The 17,015-nt window shown below is 37.9% G+C and overlaps 1 protein-coding gene across 12 annotated transcripts in view; it reads right to left on the reverse strand.

Annotated features, from left to right (window-relative positions):
• Positions 1–17,015, reverse strand: part of gramd1bb (GRAM domain containing 1Bb) — a 196,670-nt gene that overhangs the window by 18,848 nt on the left and 160,807 nt on the right. For 7 of the 12 annotated variants that reach the window (XM_055174424.2, XM_055174418.2, XM_055174416.2 and 4 more), the window contains 4 exons: positions 15,949–16,168; positions 14,166–14,186; positions 7,054–7,074; positions 4,670–4,693 (listed from right to left, as the gene is read on the reverse strand). In XM_055174424.2, coding sequence (XP_055030399.2) covers positions 4,670–4,693; positions 7,054–7,074; positions 14,166–14,186; positions 15,949–16,168 — 286 coding nt within the window. The remainder of the gene's footprint in view (positions 1–4,669; positions 4,694–7,053; positions 7,075–14,165; positions 14,187–15,948; positions 16,169–17,015) is intronic. The other 5 variants (XM_055174421.2, XM_055174420.2, XM_055174423.2 and 2 more) reach the window with 3 other exon arrangements.

Below are 17,015 nucleotides of genomic sequence, written 5' to 3' on the forward strand. Positions count from 1 at the left end.
ATAACCTCAGCAGACAGATACTGTATTATGCAGTCGAAAGTGTTTGTATTTGTGCTCCTTCCTGATTTTTACACTATACTTCACTTCAGTGAACGGCCAGCATACAAGAAATATTCAGTTACTTCCACAAGAGATTATAAATTCTAAGCGAAATTGTCAATTGTAAATCATCAAAATTAAAACAGGTTGTCGTTAATAAAAAAGAAATATAAGATAGTCACTGGCGTGTCCCCCAAAAAAACTCATGGATATCCACTGGACCAAACTGTAAATGATCCAATCACACAAACTCGACTCCCTCTCTTACTTATTTGTGTTGTCAGCAACCTAAAGATAACCAAGCACAAAGCATGATATCTGATCTGCAGCAGTCGTGTGGCTAAGAATGAACACAGCGACGAGAGGAATTCTCCTCAGCTTTACTCTTGGTCTTTGAAGTATTCATCAGAAATGTACACAAAGGTCATCCACACATGAAAGCTATGGAGATTTCTTCAGAATCCCAATGGAGCTGCATGTAAGTATCACAATCCAGGTCTTGATCAACAGCTCTTCAACACCAGCAGGACCTTGAGCTCAAAAGATGAAGATCGGCTCTGGAGGTTTAAGTACTGCTGGATGCTCCCTCAGGTTGAGGATGTGAATGTATCCGTGTGTGTATCTCAGATAATGAGTATGTAAAGTTAGTTACATATTAACTTATAAAGTAAATAATGTGTGCCGCCTGTGGCTGGTACTAAGATAAGTGCTGTGACAACTCCAATAATGTTATTTCTGTCTGTTGCTATCACATACACACACATTTACTTAGCTATATAAAGAGGGGACTTACCACAGACTTTTAAACTAACAGCTAAATGCAATAAAATTTGCATAAAACATTTCTTTCTCTAAAGTGTAAATACTGTAATAATGTGAACACACACATACACACATGCACATACACGTCTGGTTTATTGTCTATAATATGTCAACAGTGTTGTCATATCAACAATGTGTATCTAATGACAAATACTTAACTGAAATAAAATCTGATAGGAAGGGAAGGAAGTTTTCTTAACATAATGCTCTTGTGGCCATGACATAACATATAACCAAGTTAAAGAAATAGTCTACTCATTTTCAATATTGAAGTGTGTGGTTGCCTTAACTGGGAGTTGTTGATGCATCCCTCTATCATCTGTGCGCGCTGCGATGCTTCGATGGCATTTGGCTTGGCCCCATTCGTTCAATGGTGCCATTTGGAGATGGGGTTGGAAGTGGCCAAACGCATCGGCGGTTTTCCTATTTGAGACGAGTAGTTATACGAGCAAGTTTGGTGGTACAAAATAAAACGTAGCGCTTTTCTAAGCGGATTTAAAAGAGAAACTATATTTTATGGCGTAATAGCACTTTTGGGAGTACTTCGACTCGCCTGAAAAGTCCGCTCCCCTTCTCACTCTCATAATGGGAGAGGGAGGGTGTTACTGCGCCGAGTCGAAGTACTCCCAAAAGTGCTATTACGCCATAAAATATAGTTCCTTTTTTAAATCCGCTTAGAAAAGCGCTACGTTTTATTTTGTACCACCAAACTTGCTCGTATAACTACTCGTCTTAAATAGGAAAAACGTTGATGTGTTTGGTCACTTCTAACTTTATCTCTAAATGTTATCATTGAATGAATGGGGCTAAGCTAAATGCTATCGAAGCGTCGCAGCGCGCTCCAGCGCTTACGTGCACGCACACAGATGATAGAGGGATGTATCAACAATTCTTAGTTAAGGTAATAACATATTTTAATATTGAAAATGAGTAGACTACTCCTTTAATATATTGAGGCCATGACAAAAGTGAAGTGAACATGTCCCATCTTGGGCACCATACTGACGTAATAATATGTATTAAATTAAAGTTTATAATGAACCCCAATGGCAGGACAATGAAAATTCACTCTCAGGATCAGTACAATGAGTCTAGCCTCAAAAGAACTGTTGGCTGAATGTCTGATGTATATGGCACACTTTTCTGAAAACACTTTGAAAGTCATGCTCTGATTGGTTGAATTATACATGGATTTCTATGAGACGTGTGTGTTGCGTTCTTTAATGCTCTGGAAACAACACAAAGCCGAAAAGTATGCAGTGATCACGACATAAAGTCTTTAAAGAGGTTCAAGAGTTTAGCTTGACACATTAAGTAGGAATCTAAAAGAGATGTTAACGTGTTTGCCATTGCTGTTATAACCTTCAGAGACGTTTGTGAATAAATGATTTATTGGTTGCACACCGATCTGTTATTATAGAGACATTTCCTCGCCCCTAAACATGATGCGGCACAAAGCCATATGGCTTCTTGGGCAGTCCTTGGCCATTTAATGAGATATAATCACAGAGCTTTCAGGGCCATGGGAGATCATCACTGCCTATATGAACATATACATAAACACACACTCGATAGACGGTACATTATTACATACAGCACTGGGCTGTGAATTACTGTTAGCATGACCAACCAACCCATCACACCATGTGTTGGGTTGTGCATCTGTAATGCTGCCGTGCAGGTACTCATGCCATGCATTTTTAACTCTTAGCTTTATTGTGAACTGAATAAAGTTCACTGGCTTATTCTACTGTACATTTTCATTCAATAGCACTGTTAGGAATTAAAGACCCCATGAAATCAAAATAGAGATTTGTGGCTTTAGGTTTTATGTCTATATGGGCTATTGAATATTTTATGAATATTCAAATGAGACTTCTTTATGTACCTTTTAGAAGGTTCTCTTGACAGAAATGCTATATAATATACATAACTATATTATCAGTGGTGTAAATGAAAGTAGCCCTGAAAAGACAAACTGCTCTATAGAGCGTGTTTTGTCACTACGTTGGCCCTGTACCAAATGCCGCACTTCATGTGGACTTTCAGTCTCGTGGCCTTAAATTGCTCTGTAGGGTGTCCCATCTGTCATTTTTACGCTCTGAAGTGTGCTCATTAGCGCCCCCCTTTGCTCACGTTATGTGGTCTTTAGCGAAACCCGCACTGTAGCAGGCTTCGCGCACTTTACCAACCCAGAAGTCCTTGCGAAAGAGCAATCAGATCAATCAGACGACGGAAGGGAGGACTTCACACTGATAGGTAACTTCTCTTCCTATTTCCGACATGACGCTCGAGTCTGTCTCAAAATACAACTCCAGTGCGCCCTCTTGGACTCACGTCAAGGGTCCCTAAGGTCTGCACTACATGATGTGATCAAAGTGTGGACTCTGAGTAGGTCCACAAGTCAAGAGTGTGCCATTTGGGACAGGACCGTTGTTTCAGATGATGATGATGTGTTTGTCCTGTGGTGGCTACCGTAGTTTTACTATGCGTTTCAAAAGGGAGGGGTGAGCTGTTGGTTGCAATTCATAATCTCAACACGAGATGGTGCTAAAAATCTACACACTGGCACTTCAATATTTGAATTATTTGTAGTAGACAGAAATGAGATTAAAGATCTAACATTAACTTTATAGCTGTCAGTATACAATGTTCATATGTCACATTTTGTTTAATGAATTTTACAAGAAATATCTGACAAAGGTGATTCATAAAAGTTGAAAAGCCGTTAAGTTTTCACAAGCTATAAAATTGTACCTTTACAGATTTTACAGACTTTCTCCTCCATGAAAACAGACAACATATTCATGATGAATCTACACTCTAAGAAAGGATGTATTACTTTTTTTTTACATTTTTTGTGTTATTCTTTTAACACATTTTGTGTCACTTTAACACATTATGTGTAATTTTGTGTTTTCAAATAAAGTACAAGTTTTGTTCAAAGTAACACAAAAAGTGTTGTTTCAAAAATGATACAGAGATTTAGTGTGTTGTCCCCTAAACTAAGGCTTCGTCCGAATTAGTAGTTCTACTCATCGTTCTATATAGTATGAATATGGATAGTATGAGTGAACTACATTCGGCATGTTGAAACATCACGTGACATACGCCGTCATATCAACAAGTTAGTCGTTAATTGGAACGACGTTAAACTAGCGCAATATAACCACAAGGGAAAGCTGTTTAATGTATGTATATGCATTTGAATAGAGCTGCGTTACTGCTTTTGGACATTTTTGAATAAAACAATATCCCTCCGTCGTCTTTTTTGTTGGATAACTCCTCTCCCATGGGCTCACAGGATAGTAAAGTGTCCATCGAATGAACAGTTCAAGATCTTGCGGAAGCAGTAGGTCATCCGGGTACTTTTCTCCTACTGTTTTTGGAATGCTATAAATTCGGACATACTACTCGGCTCGCCTACTGCTTTTCGCCTATTATATAGTATGGAAATATGCGCAATTCTCTGTAAATGGAAAGGTTTACGCATTATATTGACATCTTTTTAAAACAGTAGAAAGTAGACAATGGTTCACGGGTCTAATGTAAGCCAATGCCAGGTGCATATATCTTATATAGCTTTTCAATTTGTTCAACCCTTTCAATAGGAAGTATATCAATACAGAAGTAAAAACTGAGCTTCAATTGATTTCATGGGTTCTTTAATGAAGGTGATTAGAGCATACATACATGAAGCCATCAGATGCCTACATGGTTCATTTCATTCCTTGTTTCGGTACTACACTCAGTACAAAATGATGTGAGAGACTTTATTAGAAAGTGAGGGCTGTAAAAGCGTGCTTACTCTGAGGATGTGCTGCCTCTCGTGCTAAAGAGGGAAACAGTGAGGATGACCGACAGATGCAGACAAAACAACCACAAACAAAAAAGAAACAAACACTGACTGAAGAGAATTAAACTGTTTGAGATGCTGCTGCAAAACTATGCCCTCTTGTGACTTAATGCTTTGCTAACTTGCCACTTGCTGCCCAATAAAAACATCTGGAACAGTGGTTCTAAACCTTTTTCAATTCATGTCCACCTAGAGCTTAGATGTTTTTTCACTATTAAAAAAGCCACAAAAAAAAAACCGTTTTGATTGTTACTTCTATTAGCTTATTTTAATGCTGTTTTTTGTTTTATTTTGAATAATTTTAAGTCATCTTGAGGCCCTCTTGGAAATCTTTGGAAATGTTTACAGACATTACAGTACTGTACTATCATGTTTTTGACACCTTGGGCCCTATTTTAACGATCTGAAACGCAAGTGCGAAGCGCAAAGCGCAAGTGACCTTGTGGGCGGATCTTGCGCGCTGTTGCTATTTTCCCGGCGGGAGAAATAACTCTTGCGCAAGGCGAAAATCAATAAGGGGTTGGTCTGAAGTAGGTTCATTATTCATAGGTGTGGTTTGGGCGTAACGTCAAATAAACCAATCAGAATGCTATCCAACATTCCCTTTAAACGCAAGGGCGCAAGTTCCAATGCGGGTTGCTATTATTATGAAGGATTTACCAGGCGCACGCCAGGAGCGGTTCACAGCCGAGGAGACCCACGTTCTTGTAAGAGCAGTCAAAGACAGAGAAGTTGTTTTGTATGGGGATAGGAGAAACCCGCCCAAATCAGGGTATGTTAAACAGACGTGAGAGGAAATAGCCACAATTGTCTCATCAGCTGGCATCCCCATCGTTGCGCCAAGCGCTACAATGATGTCAGGAGATGGGGGAATCCCAAGCTTGCCAGCATAAATCAGGCACGCCGTGTAACGGGAGGTGGATCTGCCTCAGGACCTGACGCCAGCAGAGGACATCGCTGTGTCCACCCTCACCGCTGAAAGGGTTTGGGGGCTTTGAAATCGGACCCAAGAAACGCAAGCAAGGTGCAACCCCAAAGTACACTCACAAATCAAGTTCATATACATTAAGGTTTCTTATGAAAACATTTGAATTATTATTTACATATAAAATAAACGTAATACAGCCACACAACAAACTTATGAAAATATTTTAATCGTTATTTGCATGAGAATTTTTTTACGCAGCCACACAATAAATAAAAACAATCACCACAATGCTCACCACAATGCTCACCACTATGATTTCCCTTATCTCATGTGTTAATATTTTTCATTGTAACAATTTGGGATTTGCAAAAATAACTGTTGCATCTGTGTAGATTAGATAAGCAAAGTGTGTGCGCGTTGTGCATGCTATACATTATGGTCAAGCATGCGCCCTTAAAATAGCATAATGAACCACGCGCAACGCGCCACTGACTTTAGACTATTTTTTTTCCGGTCAGTGGCGCAATTGTTTTTTTAAACTGCAAAATAGCATCAGGGATGGTTTGCGCCAGGAACACGCCTCCTTTTTGCGCTGAACCGCCCAGAGAGCGCAAGTTCATTCCCTAGTTTGCCGACGTGCGTCTGTGGAGGGAAAAACCCCGCCGGTGCAAAATACGAATGATACATGCGTCACTGACAAAGTCAATTGCGCTGGGTACAAGATAGGGCCCCTTGTCTTTGTTTGAACATGCATCATGGTATAATCATAGTATTTTTCCAGTAATAAAAAATCATGATACTCTACATAATTATTCAGAACCAAATTAAACATTCAATACTATCATTTCTATCAAAATATCCTGGTATTGCTACTGTAATGTATGCACTACTGTTCAGCAGTTTCAATAACAATGCAATGTAAAAAGTTTCCAAAATTAAAAAGAGGTGGATATTATCAGTCATGTTGACACAGAGATGTGAATGAGGAACTGATATGAAGATCTGAATTAGATATAGCCTAATATTTTGCAACAAAAATGTCATGGTAACTATCTACAGAGATCTGTAAATGATCACCCGACACATCAATATCTCTGATGCACACAAATGCACACCAATTTAAATCATATAATATATATACAGTTTTAAACAATATATTATATTATAATATACTAAATATTTATTAAAATCATTTATAAGTCATAATTATTCCTTTTTTATAAAATAGAAAAATATAATTAAAAGTATAATAATTAAATTGCCTTTTTTGACACAAACACAAGTAACATTATTCTATCTGAACATCAATGACTCTGTTCAGACAGGTCAGCACATTTATAAACACACACCTGGATCAAACATGGAGACACAAACACAATCTATTAGGAATATAAGAAATGTGACTTACATTGTACCAGCTCTGGCTTTTCTGAAAGAGAAGAAGAGGAAAATGATAAGGGAGTGTTGAAGAGTGAGTATAAACTGCTTTATTTGTATATAGCTGCTTACACACAGTGTATATTTACAGACTGTAATCGCTGGCCAAGTCATAAGACAGCTGCTGTGTTTGAATGACATTGCCTCTCACTGGATAATTACACACACATATATACATTATCTGACCTCTCCACAAATAAAGTAAAACAAAGATGATTAAATCTGAGGTTTAAAGCCATAATGTTTTGGGATTACGACAAATTATATGCCTGTGTGAGCCAAAATAGAAACATAATAGGACTTCTAACAGGCAGTGCTTTAAGTGGCCCAAAAGAGGTGCCGGTACTCTATTTTTTTTTTTTTTTTTTTTGCTGACTCGACTCCTATATTGAAGGGGTTTTATATTTGGCAGTCAACAGACGACCTTGTAAAAAATAATTAATCCTTTTATAAATTTGTGGATTTGCTTGAGCTAGAAATAGCTACTGAACATAAATAAAATGTGCTAAAGGATTTTGAAAATACCATTAGGAAGAGCTACTGTAGAAAGAGTTTTTAAACATAAATAAAATGTGCAAAAGGTAGATATGTGAGTAAAATTTTCAGCATGGTAAATGCTAAAACTAGTGGTTCAGATAGAAAAAGCTTGAAAAAAAAACTTTAAAATGACACCAAGACCATGTCTATGGGGTCAAGAATAACAAAATACTGGTCATTTGAAACTCTAAAGTCATTTATTTTGTCCCATTGTTTTCCATTTTGCGGGTGGTAAAACTACTGTGCACGTCGTTCAAATTCATTGAAATTTCGTTTACTTTTAGTTTAGCAATTAAACTAAATGTATATTACAATTTCTAGAATGTTTTCTGCACATCGCCTGAGGAAATGCAAAGTTGCGTCGAGGGGAACCAAACTGAAAGCCGCGACAGCGGAGATTATCACGTACCTACAAGGCTTGCGTCTGACCTGCAGCTATCATTCTGGCTTGGTGGGATGTCAGCGAGTCCCCTGATTCTGACGGCGTTCTTTTACTACTCAGAGTCTAAAACAAGGAGGGCATATTAAGTGTTCATTGTATTTTCATTTTAACCGAGCAGCTATGGTTGCGCGTTTCACACACAAACACACACCTCTCCAGAGCACGTTGACAGTGTCAACTTGACACTGACTGAAGGACGCATGCGCTTTTAACTTGTAAACGCAAGGGTGTATGGGTAATGTAGTCTCTGCTCTCGGTGGAACGAATTAGGAAGCGTACATTAAGGGCGCTCTGAAAAGCGGCAGCGCAGCCAAATGATTAAATTAAACCTCTGATTTTTAAACAGATGAGCGTTCCGGTACGCTAAAAGCACGTTCTGGGCGCACGTAGAGGTGGTGGTACGCTCAAGAGCTATTTTTAGAAGTGGCGGTACTGAGTACCGGGGCGTTCCGGCCCACTTAAAGCACTGCTAACAGGGTGTTTGTTTACAGGGCAAACTGAGATCATGAACAGGCTATTTATAACCAAACACAAACATTATAATCTAATCTAATGGTGCAGGTGATTGGGGATGCTGTTTCACATGGGCCAAAACAAGAAAGACCCTCAAAACTGAAGTTGTGCACTTCTAGTCCATGTCTGTTAGGCCACTAATAATTTGCTAGCATTATGAAGAGTCAAACTATTAGCAGAAACATGCATTTGAAAATTAAGTAGCTGTAATAGCTGTAAGCTATTTAAAAGGTTAAATAAGTATTTGAATAAAGGTTAAATAAAGTATTTTAATATTAAAAACCCTCTCATGTTTTATTTTAAATAAGCACTTTTTTTCAGGTTTTTACGTTTAGGTTCAAGTAATTTTGCTTTAATGGCAATGAAAAGGTTAATATTCAGCAACTGAGGCGCCTCATTTTTACAAATGTCACTTTCGGCATTTCATTGGTATTTAACAAATTTGACTGCCTTTCGCTGCAAAACCCTCTAAGTGAATGCAACATTTTGAGCAAAAGCCTCTTTTCCCAATCCCACCCTATCTCTCACCAGTCACTCTTTACTCCTTCTTCTGAATAAAGGTAAAGGCTCAAAAATCTGGTCAATATCATAATAAATTGGGTAAACCCCCATTAAACAGGTAAAAAACTCTTGCAGCTTGACAATAGAAATCCGATTCGCACGCACGCTTTCATTCATCCAGTTCTACTTCCGCGCACTTAGAGGACTTTGCCGAAGAAGGGACATGGCGTTAAACAGATTCTGCCAACAAATCGCTATGTATTATGTAGTGATCGACCGATATATCGGCCGGCCGATACATCGGGCCGATTTTAGCAGGTTTTAGGTGTATCGGCATCGGCCGATTCGCGGCTTGCGTTCGCCAATAGCTTTTCCCCGGCATTAATTACAGACAGGCGCCCACAGGCAGCTATGAGTTCCTGGAGGCTGCCTGCAGCATGCCTGCAGCCCGTGCATTGCCACTCCCCCCACTAGCAGAGCGGAGCGCTCCAAGCCTGCTCTGGTAAGTTTTTAACTTCAAAGCATCTTTTAACCGTTTGACTGAAATATTGCCATATACTTTGAAAGTGTAAGCACGTTGCTCTATATGTGCGTGCAATCATAGCTAAGAAAGTTTGGTGGTCATAATGGAAAACGCGAATGCCTATAAAACTGCTTGCCATTGTATTTAGGGAGCTTCAAATAGCCTTTAGGCTAACCGTATGCATACGGCAGCTGTTACGAACACTGGTCATAAGATTAAATAATGCTGACGTTGTTCCGTGATTTCGTGGTATTTATAGGAGTTTTATTCAGCGACCACCAGTCTGACGTTTGGACGCGACGCGTGCTCATAATGCCGCAAGCGAACGCAGGTCATCAGCCGAACAGCTGGACATAGCTGGACATGCTGGGTTTTTAATTTTCATCTCCATAAATATATGTAGTAGTAAAAGGCTAAAAATTAATATCCATTGCTGATAGTTTCTCGTCATTGTGGAGAGCGCAGTTCATGGTTGCATACGTTTATGGTTGTTAACACGGAGTTTCGCGGAATTTTCGTCAGCGAAAAAAAATAAGAAATTCGACTCAAAGCACTTCGTTCCAAACAGTTCCCACATGACTTTTATGTGACCGGAGAAGTGTTTATTTGTAAGTTTTGTCAACATTTCTGTTCACTGGGAGCGCAAAGATACATGCACTCTCTCATCCATGTCTCACTGCACCTCTCCCACGTGCACGCGCTCTACTATCTGACCGAAGTCCGTACACAAATCCTCATGTATTTGTTCAGTTTTATGCGTTTTAAGCGAGCTGAGGCAAACTAACTATCCCTGGCATTTATTATAGGGCAAGAGGGTGTGTGAGGTACAGAAGTGGGGCAATTGGCATGTTAATCAGAATTCTTTTTAAGTTGTTTTTTGATCAGTATTGCTGTTTACATTTTCCTTGTCTTCTTATGAAAGACATTTGCTCTACAAGAGATTAAGTTAAGTGCACTAAAACTTAGACCTAAGCATTAAATAGGTTGTAAATAGTTGGTTACTTTCATGGATAAAGTAAAGTGTTCCCCTTGTTATGCTGCTTGGTTGCTGCTACTGTGTGCAATGGTGTAATTATTATTTTATTTATGTATTTTAAGCAGCACTGAATTTTCTTATTTGTTCTACCTCACCTGTTTTTACTATTTGTTAATATAGTTCAATAAATGTTCCTTTTTTAAATTAAGAGCTGTAACATTTGGTTTTATCATTGTGTCATTTTTATGATATAAACTGAATGAGAAAAAGCAGTATCGGCTCCAAATATCGGCTTAAGAAAATCGGCAGCCTGTATCGGTCATCGGCTAAAGCTGATGGAAAAAAATCGGTATCGGCACAAAAAAATCCATATCGGTCGATCCCTAGTATTATGCACTGTCAGAAAAATTTACAAAAATTTACATTTTTCTGTCGTTGGGGTGATACCCTCAAAGGTATACAACACATTCAAATTTGTTTTAAGCTGTACCTTTTAAGATTAAGGGCTTTTCAGCAGAAACAGTGAATTGGTTTGTTATGAAAGCACTAACAGGGCCCCCTTACAAAGTTCAAAGGCCCCTCAGAAGTAGGGATGCACGATCTTGATTTTTCATGTCCGATTTTTATACAGATTTTCTTAACAAGCAAATTGTCCGATTCCGATCCAAGCATCAAACAAGAAAGAATGAAAGTATACATAAACATTTGAAAATGTTATTGAAAACAATAACTGTAACCATCTAAATTTAACAGCAGTAACTGTGCAGTAGGCTACATTCAATACAAACATAAGTGCTTAAATGAGACCATGACATGGATGGTTGAGTGAGGGTTGAATGTCTTGCCTGTTTTGCATTATCAACAGACTTTTGATACCTATTGTGTTCTATCGGGGGATGAACATAAATGTCTGATCAAGTTTGTTGTGCCGAATATAGGGCTCTCAGGTTTTATTTAAAAGTTTGGAGTGAGATAACAGCTGTTAGGGGAGGGGCCCCAAAGTTTTTGCTATTGTTCATAACTGACCAGCACAAATATAAATTATAACAATTGGTAAGTCTGATAAAAGACAGACAAATGTATTCAAATTAAATAAATTGCTCTACATATTACAAAAATACAAATGTATTAGAATTAAAATTAAATGGATTGCACCACTTCATCAGCGTGTATTTTGAGCTGTGTTTAAGGTTACATGTTCAGTACTACATGGCAATAATAATGAAATACATCTCTAGTCCTTTCATTAATTTCAGGAAGCCTCTTGTCTACTTTCAAGTAAGCTAAAGCTTCTGATTGCAAAGCAGTTGGAGAGTTTTTTAATAAATCAAGCATAATTTAACACGTATTTGGCTATATTCAAGAAACCTGCCTTATTTACCGCATTTATCGGATCTTGATCTTCTAACTTTCGCTTTGTGCATGCGCGCGCCGCGCATCCGAGTGAATGCCATCACAAGAGCGCGAGAAAACCTTGAGACAGCTAAACTCGACAGAGAACTTCCCTGCGCCTCATCTATTAATTGTATATAGCAGGAAAAGTTATCAATCTCTTAGAAATACAAGGTGTGAGTGTCTGATACTGACTGAAATGCGTGTATCTCACGGTGAATGCGTGAGACTTGAGAGCCCTGCGAATGTACTGTTGTTAATCTCCGCGATTAACGTGTCCTTTGCCGACATTGGCTTGCAATCTTAACGTACTGCACACAGATTTCGAAATACTTTTACACAAAAGACATGTTTGCGAATGATTAAAATGTAGTCAGTGCACGTGGGCGCACTTCTGGAAAAAGCGGCCGAAAAAAATACAAAAAATCGGCAGGTTGCCGATCGCGCATTATAAGCAAAAACCGTCCGGTTCCGATTTACGGCCGATCAACCGGTGCATCCCTACTCAGAAGTCTAGGATCGGCTCTGCTGTAAAGGTACAAAACCGTACCCAGCAACAGAAAAGGTACAGTTTCAAAACATTTTTCTGACAGTGTGGGTTCTTTAAGGGAATGAACTTGGAAACAACTAAAAAAAAAAAAAAACATTATTGTTGCCAATACAAAATCCTAATGACCAGACCATATGACTTATAACAGGTCTTGGTATCATTAATAATCCTCCAAGTTTCATAGCTTAAAACACCCTACTTATCAATAATGAAAGCCTTTGTATAAGTGTTCTCTAATTTTCATATAACCTGCCCCATAGACAGACAGCACATCATTGTATGGCTCCGCCATCTTGCATTCAGTCAGACAAGCGAATCAAATAGGTCCCTACTGACTACTACTGTCTTAAGGAGTAGCTGTTTACATTCATGATAAGATTGTTATAACAGTTTGAGTGCGATGTCAGTCAAATGTTGTGCTCTTGCTGGCTGTGGAAAACGAGCATCTTTGCAGGGCTGAAGGATCCCAACATCAGAGAGTAATGGATCACTTATTTTTTAAAAGATGTAGTGTCAGCACTGACCTGTATGCCTACTGTTTTGGACTAAACAAGAATCCAAAAAACTACAAGTAACATATTTTATTTGCAACCGGTAACTGTTCATCCATGAGTTTTACAAGATAAAAGCGGAAGATCTTATAACACCATTTACACGAGATCATAATATTATGTGTAGAAACATGCTGGTATTGTATTGGTAATCTGTGCTAGTTGTTGGCAATGTGTATTACTAATGGTGCAGCTCTCTGTTTAAAAAAGTACAAACATGAAATGTGCGTTTGCCGTTAAATTAGCCCCATCCCACTCAAAAAAAGTTTGAACTGTGTGTAGCTTAATGTTCATTAGAGCTCACATATTTACACACACACCAGTCAATTTTACTAACGCTTCAGGATTGGACGGATTAATGTGAAATAATCTGATCTCTGTTTGGAAGTGAGACAGATCATGTGTACATGTAGACGTGGAGAAAGAAAGACAACTGGGTAAGGGCTTGGAGAAACATTTACAACACTAACACTTGACATAGTGTTAGTTCAAGGGTCAGATACATAACAACATTAAATGCTTACTTTAATCAGGTTTAATCTGTCGTACTGTAAAACAACCAAAACATGATCATTTAACAAAAAACTATTGCACTTAAGGAACCTTGTCAAGCAGATTGTCAAACGTTTAAGTCCATAAGGTTTCTTGCGACTATAATGCACAGAGAGACATGACAAACAATCTTCATATTTGGATGCAAAAATCTCTGAACTTTCTCCATCTAACTAGTTATGATGTTAAAACATCACTCTGGACTATTTCTAAAAAGATGACACCAACATTATGCTGACACTTTATCCACAAACATATAAAATTAAATTTAAAACACATGAACACCTAAGTTAATCTTTTTTATTCAAAATACTTATCAGGTAACAGGAATAGTTTACAGATATGGTAAACATGAGTATTTGCTTAAACACATGGACATACACACATGAACAGTCCGACAGTTGTTTTATCAGTTAGATAAAACAAGCAAATTAATAACAAGGAAACAAACTACATAATAGGCACAAAAGCAGCCATATAGACAGATGATGTATAAGAGGGAAAGAAAGATGGAGTGAACTCAAAACAGAAGAGAGAAATGCTTACTTTGGAAAGTCGCTTGTGAGACTAGCATGCACCGAGGAGAGAAACACAAATCAGAGAACTGAACACAAATCAGACCGACCACAAACAGTCAGAAAAACACAAGAGTCAAGATTAGATCAGAGACATTTTATATGACATCAGCAAAAATATATCAAACTCTGGGAAAAGTGAAAAAGAAAACAGGAAGAACAAGCGACTATAGTGTATATAACACATATGACAATATATGAAAGCCACTGCTGAAATCAGACAAACAAAAGAATCACACTGAGACACTGAGGGCAAATGTCAGAAGAATTCAATTCACTTATTTATCTATCCATCCACCATTACTCCATCCATTAACTAACCATCCATCTATTCCCCTATTTGGGTGATTCTCACGAAACCATTGAAACACGACGGCACTAATGATTTTAGCTTTAAAATGTGTAATATAGTAACATTAAAAAACATCAGAATAAACACAATGTGTTCTACCTGTGTGATTTCAACATAATAATTTATAATTGTAAATTTTATCTAATTTTCTGCTGAAAATCTCATTACCGCAATGTGTCCGGCTGTGTTTGAACATGCGTTATGTTGTAATTTAATCAAATTAACACAAAAATATTAAGAATAAAAATAAATGGATGTTTTGCTAGACTACTTTAGATGACAGAAAAAATATTTACTGAATATTCATGTATAATAATAATGAAGAAAAATTAGGAAAATGATGTGTCCATGCCTGATGTTCTCATCCTATGCAACACTTTTTGAGACAGTTTAAGCACACATACAGAATTTTAATAAAGTTTGATTTTGAGTGACCAAGCACATGGACCAGTTACTTCAAGATGGCTACCAGGTAAGATCATTTTATTTTACAGTTAATTTGAAATATTGTCTTGTCAGAATGCTTACACGACATTTTGATTATCATTACCGCAAAAGATGCTTATTAAATGTTAATTTAATTAATAGAAGCATAATACTTTGATTTTAAATGCATGTGCAGAATCTCCAAATTATGTTCTTTCAGGTTTGTCATGTCATTTTGAAAATATGTCAGTGTTGATGTTTTCTGACTGTTGCGGTAATGAGATTTTTAGGACTAATTTCTACAATTATGTTACAAAAAGTGTTAAATGATAAGTAAAAGTTTTTAAATTAATGCTCCCATTTACTTCAGACTTTGTTTTTCAATGTCTGGTGGGAAAAAAAGTAAATTTAAGCAATTTTTACATTTTCATGCTTGACATTTTTAAAACCAAGTTTTCGTGAGAATCACCCATTTATGTATCTATCCATTCACCCATCCACCCATTACTTCATCCTCCATCCACCCATTCACCATCCATACATCCAATCACCCATTTACCCATTACCTCATCTATCAATCTAACCATTCACTATCCCTTCATCCATCCACCCATTTACTACCTCTTCATACACTCATCCCTTTATTCATTAATTTTTTGACCCAATTATTCACTATCCATCCCTTCACCCATACATTTCTTATCCATCATTCAAATTACAATTTGCTTTTATGTGTACAATATATTAAAATATTATAATGCACCTATATGGGCTAGATTGCTTGCATGTAGCAATGGCCAAAGGAATCCATGTAATCCATAATACCTACACTACCAAATCAGTTAAATGGATGCTATGATTGGACAATAGGAGGCTAGGTGGCAGACAGAGGAGAGTGAACCAACGATTGTGACTCAGGATGGAGGGGAATCAAAGAGGTACCCAACAGGTGGGTCTGGCTAAGTAATGTTCATACCTTGGAGTTCTTGCCCCCGCTCCGTGTTGACTGCCCGGAGAGGGTGCGTGTGACCAGCTGCTCAGGGGTAGAGGGTGACTTGGAGTTGTCGGAGTGCTCTGAGCTTTTCTCCACCATGTTGTTGTTGTCTGTCTCTATGTTCTGCAGAGTGGGAGATCGACAACGCTTCCGCAGAACCGGAGAGCAAGCAGGAGAACTCCGGTTAGAGTTACTGGCAGTGCTGAAGATACAGAAAAAACAGAAAGAGAGAGTCATACAGAAAGGCTCAGAGAGCGAACAAATAATTTTATATATTTGGATTTCACCATGTCATTGATGTCTGCATTAAAATGTTTGTATCAGAACACTTGTTTGCCTGGAAACACCATCAAAACTACCAATAAAAATATCACAAACATCTAACCATCTAAGGATTTGCATGATGAATGAAAGGGTTGCTGATTATGGTGCCCCAAAGGCTTAGGTACAATATCTGCTAAATCATAACCTACAGAACTAAAACCTTCTTAACCGCCCCTATATCCACTTTAAACTTTACTGACAAAACCAATAACATCAGTGTCACACACTGCCTCCGAAATTTTCGTCCGTCATAAAAATATGTCTGCATTTTCGCTCATGCAGCAAGTATTTTTAGAGGTGTTTTAACAATTTATACCCACTGTACAACCGACCACCAAAATCCAGAATTGAATCTGACAAGTTGATTCACTTTGTTTTGCAGCACAAAAGGGGTGTGCATTGGCACTGCCCTCACAATTCAATTCAATTACGATTCAACAGGTAACGATTCAATTCAATTCGATTCTATGATGCATCAGAATTCTACTGTACACAACAAGGCACATTTTTCATCAGTCAAATACAACTATTCTCAACAAAAACGGAAGCTTAGCAGCTTTTAGACAATGACAATTAAATACCTGAGATGAGAATTTTACCCACAGCGCAAGTCTTGTCTAGTTTCCCATTAACTTCATAATATCCGAAATGTGCCCATTTGTCCACTTTCCATGGAAAAGGGTGCGTTTTTATTTACACGTCTATCGCGTTCATCTCTCTCCGCC

The sequence above is a fragment of the Misgurnus anguillicaudatus genome, chromosome 15 (genome assembly GCF_027580225.2).
Source record: "Misgurnus anguillicaudatus chromosome 15, ASM2758022v2, whole genome shotgun sequence".
Taxonomy (NCBI): domain Eukaryota; kingdom Metazoa; phylum Chordata; class Actinopteri; order Cypriniformes; family Cobitidae; genus Misgurnus; species Misgurnus anguillicaudatus.